Source organism: Mytilus californianus, unplaced genomic scaffold (assembly GCF_021869535.1).
Source record: "Mytilus californianus isolate M0D057914Y unplaced genomic scaffold, xbMytCali1.0.p SCAF_1, whole genome shotgun sequence".
Classification (NCBI taxonomy): Eukaryota; Metazoa; Mollusca; class Bivalvia; order Mytilida; family Mytilidae; genus Mytilus; species Mytilus californianus.
Window position 1 is genome coordinate 2,593,358 of NW_026262581.1, and position 13,262 is coordinate 2,606,619.

A 13,262-nucleotide genomic window follows, 5' to 3' on the forward strand; every position below is an offset into this window, starting at 1 on the left:
AAACATGATTAACACAGAGACAGATTTTTTTACTATATGCATTTTTTTGTGATCAAAAATGAATTTACAATTATTTATTCCTTTTAGCCTAGTGCAGGTGCTATCTGTCGGTGACAGCGGATGTTTTTTTTTAATAAGTGTGCTTTTGGGACTAGCCCACCAAAAAATACTTTAATATGGAGTTAAGAGAGATGATTGGGCTTTGTAAATTTGACTTTGTTGCATAAGCATAATATTTTAACACAATACCATTGATTAGTGGCATGTTTCTTTTTTTTCCTTTCATACTAGAAAAATGGAACATTAACTATTAACTGGATTATCGTTTTCTGGCAAAGTCTTCCACTATCTGTATAATGAATGTAAAGCTAAAAAAAAAATCTTATCCCTTGTAAAGAGAAGTGATACAATGTTTACCACGACAATAATAAATCTATGATAATAAAACTTTGAAGTTGACCATTTATACTTATAGACTGCTTATATTATTTATAGATAAATAAGATAAAAGAGTACAAACTTTTATTATCATTTTGAATTGTTTCATATTTTTCATGTCAGGGCCTTTTATAGTTGATTATACAGTATGGGTTTTTCTCATTGTTGAAGACCATACGGTGGCCTATTATTGCTTACATCCACTTCATTTGAACTTTGGTGGATAGTTGTCTCATTGGCAATCATACCACATCTCCTTATTTTTATATTCAGAGTTAGAGTTAGGGCTTCTACTACTGCAACGGCATATACTGGCAATGTTTTTGTTTTGTAACAATGTTTGCCCTGTATTGTAATTAATTAAATATACATACCTCCCAAGTGATGACAAGTTTATATTTTTTATCGGTTTTTGTTCCCACTTTTTCAGGATTTCCATCTGGATGACCTGGAGGAATCCGACACTCACTTTTTGTAGGTAAACTTGGCTCACTGTATCCTATAGAGTTTCTAGCTAAAACACGGAAGGAGTAAGTCCCCCAAGGAGACAAATCTATAGTTCTTGGCTCTGGTGCTGACTTTGAAATCTCTTCATAGTTATGATTCCAATAATTTGGATTAACTGATGTGTTATATTGCACTAGATAACCTTTAATAACATCACCACCATCCTCCCCATCCTCCCATACCAGGTCAGCTTTGTGACCCATACATGTCACCAACTCTATATTCTTTGGTGGTGAAGGAGTTGCTACAACACACAAAATAAGTCATAAAATTCATCATTGTAATGTGAAGATACTTTTGTTACACTTCACTTGCATTATACTAACAAGCTTGCACTATAAACAATAGGCTATACAAATTTACTAAAAGATCAGTTTAAAGAGATATTGTGACCCAGCAAAATGTTCATGAGCCTTTCCCAAGTCAGGAACCTATCAGTATTACAGTAATTGTCATTTCTCATATATTTTAAATGTTTTACCTTATTTAGAGAATTTTATATGATTGCTTCATTTTTCATTTTCATTTTCTGTATTAAAATTTACATGATGATGTACAAGAAGATTTATGAAGAGTTGAAGAATGGTGCAAAATGAATAATATGTTCATCAATACTAAAAAAAACAAAATGTTTGGTTACTGGAACAAGTCAGAAGTTATCAACTCAATCTTTTCAACCAAATTTACAAATAAATTCAGAATCACTACAAAATTCATCATTTGAAAAATTATTAGGTGTTAAAATTGACAGCACACTTAGCTGGACAAATCAAATTGATCAAATTTGTGCTAGCATTTCATCAAGAATATACCTTCTTTTTAAATTAAAGAAATTTTTAGATATCAATGCCAGGAAAGCATATTATAATGGGTATAGTCTGCCGCTCATCGATTACTGCTGTATAGTTTGGGGAGAATGTAAAAATGAAGGGATAATAAGAATATTTAAACTTCAAAAAAGAGCAGCAAGATTAATTCTTGATGCAGACCCTTTATCCCCATCAGCCCCCTTATTAAAAAGAACTTGGATGGATGTCAGTTTAAATAAGAATCAAATATCGCAAATATTTACTGCTATATAAATGTATGTGGAAAAAAGCACCACAGTACCTACTTCAAAAGTTTCAACTTGTATCTGTTAATAATCCTTATGCTTTAAGGTGTGTTACTCAAGGTAATTTGATAGTTCCTAAGCCAAAAACTGAACTGTTTAAAAAATCTTTTGCTTATTCTGGATCAGTTTTATGGAACGGACTACCATATGAAATGCGTAAAGTGCAAAACACTTTTTGTTTTAAACAAATTACAAAACGATACTTGAGGCAGTCCCAATATTCAGTCTTGAAATGATTGCAACTATTACTTTTTTAGAATGTATGATTTTGATTTTTATATAATATCTATTTACTACATGCACTCTGTATCTGTTTTATATGTTCTAATGGTACATGTACACTGAACTATCATGACTATACGATTGTGAACTGATTATGTGTTAATATGTTGTATGTTTGCTTTTTTTCTTGTATTGTATATGAGGGCCACAGGGAAGATTAGTAATTGTAACTAACTGTGTTTATCCTCTTTAAATAAAGAATTTATTATTATTATTATTATTTAAACCAGTTTATTCTGGAGAACATTTTCAACTGGCTACTTTGTTTTATTTCTTATTATAATCTTGAGAACATTTTTTTAATTGAACATTTATTACAGCTGCTAATTTCCAACTTCATTGTTTATTCTTGAAAAAAATGTCAACTGACTACTTAATTTGTTTCATTTATAAGTTTATTCAATGGAACATTTTTAATTGATAACTTATGCCAACTTCCAGCTAAGTAACCACTATTAATTTTATATCATATTTCTGAACTGTCTTTACTTTTGCATAGTGCAATAAAATAATCAGGAAAATTGATGGTAACTTTGTCTTGTTGTACAGTGTGAGTTTAATGGTCAAAGCTTGGAAATTGTCATATTGTCGTGGGAAACAATATCAAAATTGCATCAAACAACTGTTTTCCTTGATATAATTGAACAAAAATGCTCAGAATCTGACAAGAATTGACAATGGTAAAACCTAATGACAGAGCGAAAAAAACAGAACAGACCAAAACAATTGACATGATTGTTAAATAATAAATTAAAAAGTAGTAAAAACTGCAGAAATCAATAATAAGTTCAGAGATCCTTTGTTTAACTCTGTCAGGAGCAATGGCGAATTAAACTCTGAGTAATTACACAACATAAAATTGTAAGAGGTGATGCTGAGATGAGACCTGAGGAGAACTATAATACATTTTAAGACCATTCAAAACCATTTAATGCCCTTCTTGTCCTTAAATTCTACAATTTAGGAAATTGTTGAGAGTGACTCATTCCAAGTTTGTGATGAATCAAACATGATTCTAAAAAAAAAAGACAGCATGGTATGGCTTTTAAGAAACAAAATTCAAATTACAACCAATCAAAATGAAATGAGGAGATTTTCAAAATGTAACCCATCTTTGTTGATTGACACTTGTTGAAATAAATTGGCGAAGAGTTAAATTTATCACTGATTCTGAAAAATTAATGAAGACATTCTCTAAAATTGAAACATTTCTTTTCTTGCAATGAGATTTTATCAAAATGACTGCACTTAAATTTGTAAACTGTAATAAATATTTGTGCCAGAGTCAAATGCCTTGAATCAATATTTTTGAAAAGATCTATAGCATCAGATGTTTTTAAACCTTTTTTGTTCAACATGATAATCAGAAATCTTTTGTCTCCTGTCTGGGAAATTTAGCTATAATTTTACTGTAAATCATTTATTTGCACAAATTTGTTGACCTAGCTATTGAAAAATCCTGCCGAATTTAAATGAAATAGAAGGTGCAAATGTTCTAATAATGGATAGAAAATAAACTTCAAAAGAATCTCTGACATGAAAATTTGTTCTAGTATCTATACAGTGCATTCTAAATTGTGAATAGAATTGCTAATCCATTTTTATTTTGCATTTAACCTTTCAAAGATAGATCAATTTAACGGTGGCTTTCACTCTAGGGAATTAACAACCAGTTTTTATAACACTTAGACACATAAAAGAATCATTATCCTACATAAAAAAAACTTTGCACTATTTTTTAAAAGCTTTTAAAACCTGGCAATAAAATGTTTATGATGTGTGGTACTTAACACATGGCATTAAGTGAAAATGGTTCTTGTCTGAATTTCCTATTTCACTAGAAGACCATTAGTTGCTGTATTAACTGTTGACTAAGTCTGCATAATGGATAACATTTTTCTTATAAGTCATTGACAGAAAAATGTAACAACTTCAAGTAGTTTCAAATTTGGTTGTCAGCATTCTTTTATAAAAACTTCTCGAGAGTGAAAGAAGTCAGCTTTCTGTCAATAATTTTTTACATGTAATTTCCTGCATGTACAATTCTAGATCAACTTGAAACAAAATCAGCATTCAGCTAAAAGTCTTTACAGCAATGTCATCCATGAAAATTATGTAATAACAAATTAGTACTGCATCAATATCTTCTGTTTTATTAATAGAAATTAATAATTTTGATTATTTTTCTAATTATAAAATCTACTTTTATCATAAAATGCATCACTATTTAAGATTATAAAAAATCTGAAGCCTCTCAATAAAACACAAAAATGTATCCAAGAGAAAACATAGGGCAGTTTTTTGTGTAGTTGTTCACATGAATGATGTTGGGGTGCTGTCTCAAAGGCCTCTATCCATTAAATACAAATTGATATTTCATTTTGTGGTGTATAACATACTTTTTGAAACTTTTCCGTTATGTTGAATTTTTAAATTTCATAAAACTCACCTAATACAATGTAAAACTGTCACATTCAAGCTCAAATAGCCTTTTCACCAAATTTCAGGGCCAAGCCTTCTTTTACTTATGACAACATATGTTTAAAGTAGCATCAGAGATCAAATGAAGTAGAAGTTAGCAACTATAGGTCACTGTACAGCCTTCAACAATGAGGAAAACCCATACCATTATAAAACAAGCTATGAAAGGTCCCAACATTACAAATGTAAAACAATTCAAACCAGAAAACTTAAAACCTGATTTATGTAAAAAAACAAATAAGACAAACAGCAACAAAACGATTAACACTTAATTACAAGCTCCAGACTTGAGACAAGCACATACAGAATGTGGTGGGGTTAAACATATTTGCGGTCATCTAACCCTTCCCCTAACTTGGAACAGTGGTGTAACAGCACAACATATGAACAAACTATATAAATCAATTAAAAAAGGCTTGACTTATCAAATTGACACAAAGCATACAAAAAACAACTAACAAAAAGACTTTAAACACAAGGGAGCATTCTGAGAGTACTCACAGTACATGTTGGCCACAATCATTCACAAATATCCAAAGATTTTTTCTGAGAAGTTTATAGATACATTTTTAAACCTAGGTGCAGTTATAAAAAGTGCTTCCAATTCATTGAAGGTGGCATTTCAGAGGTTTTCAAACATAATAGACGGCTGCTTGTTGAATGTGCAATGATCTCTAGACCTTGATTGACCTTGAGTGTGAACGACTGCATCATATATATATATCTTTCTTTCTGCATCTCACATTTTGATACATGCCTTACAAACATATTTGACAATTACACCTACTTTTTATAATAAGCCTTGCTGTTGATCTGTCTTTCATTTTGCGTATTGATGCTATACACGTATAATCCCCTTGTTCAGTTTTGTGAGCATTCTGTATCTTCAAAGTCTGACCATCTCCTAAAATGTTGAATCTACTAGATTTACTAGGTTTTATAACTTCTTCATTAAATTTCCATCGAATGAAGACTTTATCTGTTTCCCCTGGGCTTGTTACTACATCACACACAAATTTTACAGTTTCTCCTTGTGTAACTTCCTGGTTGGTCAAAGGCACACGAATCCGTAAATCTCCTGAAAATATTAATAGGTAAACAGTCAAAGGTGCATGAATCCATAAATCACCTGAAAATATAAATAGGTAAACAGTCAAAGGCGCACGAATCCATAAATCACTTGAAAATATATATAGATGAGTCAAGGTACATAAATCCTAAAATCACCTGAAAACATATATAAAAAAACAGTCAAAGGCATAGGAATCCGTAAATCACCTGAAAATATATACAGATAAACAGTCAAGGTACATAAATTCCTAAAATCACCTGAAAACATACATAAAAAACAGTCAAAAGCACAGGTATCTGAATATCACCTGAAAATATATATAGATATATAGTCAATAAGTTCATTCAATCCTTATTGTTTGCATGAAACATATAAATAACAGAGCCACTATATGTAACCTAGGTTTGATGAATCTTGTCTTTTACAATTAATTAACTATAATAGTCTGTCAAGACTTTAAGAGTAGCTCACTATTACAATGTATTTAACTACAAAAGGTCTGTAAAGACTTTAAGAGTAGCTCATTATTATATAACTACAATAAGTCTGTAAAGACTTTAAGAGTAGCTCACCATCATATAACTACAATAGGTCTGTAAAGACTTTAAGAGTAGCTCACTATCATTTAACTACAATAGGTCTGTAAAGACTTTAAGAGTAGCTCACTATCATTTAACTACAATAGGTCTGTAAAGACTTTAAGAGTAGCTCACTATTATTTAACTACAATAGGTCTGTAAAGACTTTAAGAGTAGCTCACTATCATTTAACTACAATAGGTCTGTAAAGACTTTAAGAGTAGCTCACTATTATTTAACTACAATAGGTCTGTAAAGACTTTAAGAGTAGCTCACTATCATTTAACTACAATAGGTCTGTAAAGACTTTAAGAGTAGCTCACTATTATTTAACTATAATAGGTCTGTAAAGACTTTAAGAGTAGCTCACTATTATTTAACTACAATAGTCTGTAAAGATTTCAAGAGTAGCTCACCATCATTTAACTATAATAGGTCTGTAAAGACTTTAAGAGAAGCTCACTATCATATAACTACAATAGGTCTGTAAAGACTTTAAGAGCAGCTCACCATCATATAACTACAATAGGTCTGTAATGACTTTAAGAGTAGCTCACCATCAAATAACTACAACAGGTCTGTAAAGACTTTAAGGGTAGCTCACTATCATTTAACTCCAATAGGTCTGTAAAGACTTTAAGAGTATCTCACCATCATTTAACTACAATAGGTCTGTACGACTTTAAGAACAGCTCACTATTATTTAACTACAATAGTCTGTAAAGACTTTAAGAGTAGCTCACCATCATTTAACTATAATAGGTCTGTAAAGACTTTAAGAGAAGCTCATTATCATATAACTACAATAGGTCTGTAAAGACTTTAAGAGTAGCTCACCATCATATAACTACAATAAGTCTGTAAAGACTTTAAGAGTAGCTCACTATCATTTAACTACAATAGGTCTGTAAAGACTTTAAGAGTAGCTCACTATTATTTAACTACAAAAGGTCTGTAAAGACTTTAAGAGTAGCTCACCATCATTTAACTAGAATAGGTCTGTATATATATAAAGACTTTAAGAGTAGCTCACTATTATTTAACTACAATAGGTCTGTAAAGACTTTAAGAGTAGCTCACCATCATTTAACTAGAAAAGGTCTGTAAAGACTTTAAGAGTAGCTCCCTATGATTTAACTACAATAGGTCTGTAAAGACTTATGAGTAGCTCACTATCATTTAACTACAATAGGTCTGTATATATATAAAGACTTTAAGAGTAGCTCACTATTATTTAACTACAATAGGTCTGTAAAGACTTTAAGAGAAGCTCACAATCATTTAACTACAATAGGTCTGTAAAGACTTTAAGAGTAGCTCACTATCATTTAACTACAATAGGTCTGTAAAGACTTTAAGAGAAGCTCACTATTATTTAACTACAAAAGTCTGTAAAGACTTAAAGAGTAGCTCACCATCATTTAACTATAATAGGTCTGTAAAGACTTTAAGAGTAGCTCACTATCATATAGCTACAATAGGTCTGTAAAGACTTTAAGAGTAGCTCACTATCATTTAACTACAATAGGTCTGTAAAAACTTTATGAGTAGCTCACTATCACTATAACTACAAAAGGTCTGTAAAGACTTTAAGAGTAGCTCACCATCATTTATCTACAATAGGTCTGTAAAGACTTTAAGAGTAGCTCACTATCATTTAACTACAATAGGTCTGTAAAGACTTTAAGAGTAGCTCACTATTATTTAACTACAATAGTCTGTAAAGATTTCAAGAGTAGCTCACCATCATTTAACTATAATAGGTCTGTAAAGACTTTAAGAGAAGCTCACTATCATATAACTACAATAGGTCTGTAAAGACTTTAAGAGCAGCTCACCATCATATAACTACAATAGGTCTGTAATGACTTTAAGAGTAGCTCACCATCAAATAACTACAACAGGTCTGTAAAGACTTTAAGGGTAGCTCACTATCATTTAACTCCAATAGGTCTGTAAAGACTTTAAGAGTATCTCACCATCATTTAACTACAATAGGTCTGTACGACTTTAAGAACAGCTCACTATTATTTAACTACAATAGTCTGTAAAGACTTTAAGAGTAGCTCACCATCATTTAACTATAATAGGTCTGTAAAGACTTTAAGAGAAGCTCACTATCATATAACTACAATAGGTCTGTAAAGACTTTAAGAGTAGCTCACTATCATATAACTACAATAGGTCTGTAAAGACTTTAAGAGTAGTTCACTATTATGTAACTACAATAGGTCTGTAAAGACTTTAAGAGTAGCTCACCATCATATAACTACAATAGGTCTGTAAAGACTTTAAGGGTAGCTCACTATCATTTAACTACAATAGGTCTGTAAAGACTTTAAGAGTAGCTCACTATCATTTAACTACAATAGGTCTGTAAAGACTTTAAGAGTAGCTCACCATCATTTAACTATAATAGGTCTGTAAAGACTTTAAGAGTAGCTCACTATCATATAACTACAATAGGTCTGTAAAGACTTTAAGAGTAGCTCACTATCATTTAACTACAATAGGTCCATAAAGACTTTAAGAGTAGCTCACCATCATATAACTACAATAAGTCTGTAAAGACTTTAAGAGTAGCTCACTATCATTTAACTACAATAGGTTTGTAAAGACTTTAAGAGTAGCTCACCATCATTTAACTACAAAAGGTCTGTAAAGACCTTCAGAGTAGCTCACTATCATATAACTACAATAGGTCTGTAAAGACTTTAAGCGTAGCTCACTATCATTTAACTACAATAGGTCCATAAAGACTTTAAGAGTAGCTCACCATCATATAACTACAATAAGTCTGTAAAGACTTTAAGAGTAGCTCACTATCATTTAACTACAATAGGTTTGTAAAGACTTTAAGAGTAGCTCACCATCATTTAACTACAAAAGGTCTGTAAAGACCTTCAGAGTAGCTCACTATCATATAACTACAATAGGTCTGTAAAGACTTTAAGATTAGCTCACTATCATTTAACTACAATAGGTCCATAAAGACTTTAAGAGTAGCTCACTATTATTTAACTACAATAGTCTGTAAACACTTAAAGAGTAGCTCACCATCATTTAACTATAATAGGTCTGTAAAGACTTTAAGAGTAGCTCACTATCATATAGCTACAATAGGTCTGTAAAGACTTTAAGAGTAGCTCACCATCATTTAACTACAATAGGTCTGTAAAGACTTTATGAGTAGCTCACTATCACTATAACTACAAAAGGTATGTAAAGACTTTAAGAGTAGCTCACCATCATATAACTACAATAGGTCTGTAAAGACTTTAAGAGTAGCTCACTATCACTTAACTACAATAGGTCTGTAAAGACTTTAAGAGTAGCTCACTATCATTTAACTACAATAGTCTGTAAAGACTTTAAGAGTAGCTCACCATCATTTAACTACAATAGGTCTGTAAAGACTTTATGAGTAGCTCACTATCACTATAACTACAAAAGGTATGTAAAGACTTTAAGAGTAGCTCACCATCATATAACTACAATAGGTCTGTAAAGACTTTAAGAGTAGCTCACTATCACTTAACTACAATAGGTCTGTAAAGACTTTAAGAGTAGCTCACTATCATATAACTACAATAGGTCTGTAATGACTTTAAGAGTAGCTCACCATCAAATAACTACAACAGGTCTGTAAAGACTTTAAGGGTAGCTCACTATCATTTAACTCCAATAGGTCTGTAAAGACTTTAAGAGTATCTCACCATCATTTAACTACAATAGGTCTGTACGACTTTAAGAACAGCTCACTATTATTTAACTACAATAGTCTGTAAAGACTTTAAGAGTAGCTCACCATCATTTAACTATAATAGGTCTGTAAAGACTTTAAGAGAAGCTCACTATCATATAACTACAATAGGTCTGTAAAGACTTTAAGAGTAGCTCACTATCATATAACTACAATAGGTCTGTAAAGACTTTAAGAGTAGCTCACTATTATGTAACTACAATAGGTCTGTAAAGACTTTAAGAGTAGCTCACCATCATTTAACTACAATAGGTCTGTAAAGACTTTAAGGGTAGCTCACTATCATTTAACTACAATAGGTCTGTAAAGACTTTAAGAGTAGCTCACTATCATTTAACTACAATAGGTCTGTAAAGACTTTAAGAGTAGCTCACCATCATTTAACTATAATAGGTCTGTAAAGACTTTAAGAGTAGCTCACTATCATATAACTACAATAGGTCTGTAAAGACTTTAAGAGTAGCTCACTATCATTTAACTACAATAGGTCCATAAAGACTTTAAGAGTAGCTCACCATCATATAACTACAATAAGTCTGTAAAGACTTTAAGAGTAGCTCACTATCATTTAACTACAATAGGTTTGTAAAGACTTTAAGAGTAGCTCACCATCATTTAACTACAAAAGGTCTGTAAAGACCTTCAGAGTAGCTCACTATCATATAACTACAATAGGTCTGTAAAGACTTTAAGCGTAGCTCACTATCATTTAACTACAATAGGTCCATAAAGACTTTAAGAGTAGCTCACCATCATATAACTACAATAAGTCTGTAAAGACTTTAAGAGTAGCTCACTATCATTTAACTACAATAGGTTTGTAAAGACTTTAAGAGTAGCTCACCATCATTTAACTACAAAAGGTCTGTAAAGACCTTCAGAGTAGCTCACTATCATATAACTACAATAGGTCTGTAAAGACTTTAAGATTAGCTCACTATCATTTAACTACAATAGGTCCATAAAGACTTTAAGAGTAGCTCACTATTATTTAACTACAATAGTCTGTAAACACTTAAAGAGTAGCTCACCATCATTTAACTATAATAGGTCTGTAAAGACTTTAAGAGTAGCTCACTATCATATAGCTACAATAGGTCTGTAAAGACTTTAAGAGTAGCTCACCATCATTTAACTACAATAGGTCTGTAAAGACTTTAAGAGTATCTCACCATCATTTAACTACAATAGGTCTGTACGACTTTAAGAACAGCTCACTATTATTTAACTACAATAGTCTGTAAAGACTTTAAGAGTAGCTCACCATCATTTAACTATAATAGGTCTGTAAAGACTTTAAGAGAAGCTCACTATCATATAACTACAATAGGTCTGTAAAGACTTTAAGAGTAGCTCACTATCATATAACTACAATAGGTCTGTAAAGACTTTAAGAGTAGCTCACTATTATGTAACTACAATAGGTCTGTAAAGACTTTAAGAGTAGCTCACCATCATTTAACTACAATAGGTCTGTAAAGACTTTAAGGGTAGCTCACTATCATTTAACTACAATAGGTCTGTAAAGACTTTAAGAGTAGCTCACTATCATTTAACTACAATAGGTCTGTAAAGACTTTAAGAGTAGCTCACCATCATTTAACTATAATAGGTCTGTAAAGACTTTAAGAGTAGCTCACTATCATATAACTACAATAGGTCTGTAAAGACTTTAAGAGTAGCTCACTATCATTTAACTACAATAGGTCCATAAAGACTTTAAGAGTAGCTCACTATCATTTAACTACAATAGGTTTGTAAAGACTTTAAGAGTAGCTCACCATCATTTAACTACAAAAGGTCTGTAAAGACCTTCAGAGTAGCTCACTATCATATAACTACAATAGGTCTGTAAAGACTTTAAGCGTAGCTCACTATCATTTAACTACAATAGGTCCATAAAGACTTTAAGAGTAGCTCACCATCATATAACTACAATAAGTCTGTAAAGACTTTAAGAGTAGCTCACTATCATTTAACTACAATAGGTTTGTAAAGACTTTAAGAGTAGCTCACCATCATTTAACTACAAAAGGTCTGTAAAGACCTTCAGAGTAGCTCACTATCATATAACTACAATAGGTCTGTAAAGACTTTAAGATTAGCTCACTATCATTTAACTACAATAGGTCCATAAAGACTTTAAGAGTAGCTCACTATTATTTAACTACAATAGTCTGTAAACACTTAAAGAGTAGCTCACCATCATTTAACTATAATAGGTCTGTAAAGACTTTAAGAGTAGCTCACTATCATATAGCTACAATAGGTCTGTAAAGACTTTAAGAGTAGCTCACCATCATTTAACTACAATAGGTCTGTAAAGACTTTATGAGTAGCTCACTATCACTATAACTACAAAAGGTATGTAAAGACTTTAAGAGTAGCTCACCATTATATAACTACAATAGGTCTGTAAAGACTTTAAGAGTAGCTCACTATCACTTAACTACAATAGGTCTGTAAAGACTTTAAGAGTAGCTCACTATCATTTAACTACAATAGTCTGTAAAGACTTTAAGAGTAGCTCACCATCATTTAACTACAATAGGTCTGTAAAGACTTTATGAGTAGCTCACTATCACTATAACTACAAAAGGTATGTAAAGACTTTAAGAGTAGCTCACCATCATATAACTACAATAGGTCTGTAAAGACTTTAAGAGTAGCTCACTATCACTTAACTACAATAGGTCTGTAAAGACTTTAAGAGTAGCTCACTATCATTTAACTACAATAGGTCTGTAAAGACTTTAAGAGTAGCTCACTATTATTTAAATACAATAGTCTGTAAAGATTTTAAGAGTAGCTCACCATCATGTAACTATAATAGGTCTGTAAAGACTTTAAGAGAAGCTCACTATCATATAAATACAATAGGTCTGTAAAGACTTTAAGAGCAGCTCACCATCATATAACTACAATAGGTCTGTAAAGACTTTAAGAGTAGCTCACCATCAAATAACTACAATAGGTCTGTAAAGACTTTAAGGGTAGCTCACTATCATTTAACTACAATAGGTCTGT

At 31.5% G+C, this 13,262-nt stretch overlaps 1 protein-coding gene across 3 annotated transcripts in view; it reads right to left on the reverse strand.

The window, feature by feature from the left end:
• Positions 1–13,262, reverse strand: part of LOC127731771 (neuroglian-like) — a 157,157-nt gene that overhangs the window by 18,502 nt on the left and 125,393 nt on the right. For all 3 annotated transcript variants that reach the window (XM_052240634.1, XM_052240689.1, XM_052240746.1), the window contains 2 exons: positions 5,610–5,900; positions 813–1,189 (listed from right to left, as the gene is read on the reverse strand). In XM_052240634.1, the coding sequence (XP_052096594.1) occupies positions 813–1,189; positions 5,610–5,900 (668 nt within the window). The remainder of the gene's footprint in view (positions 1–812; positions 1,190–5,609; positions 5,901–13,262) is intronic.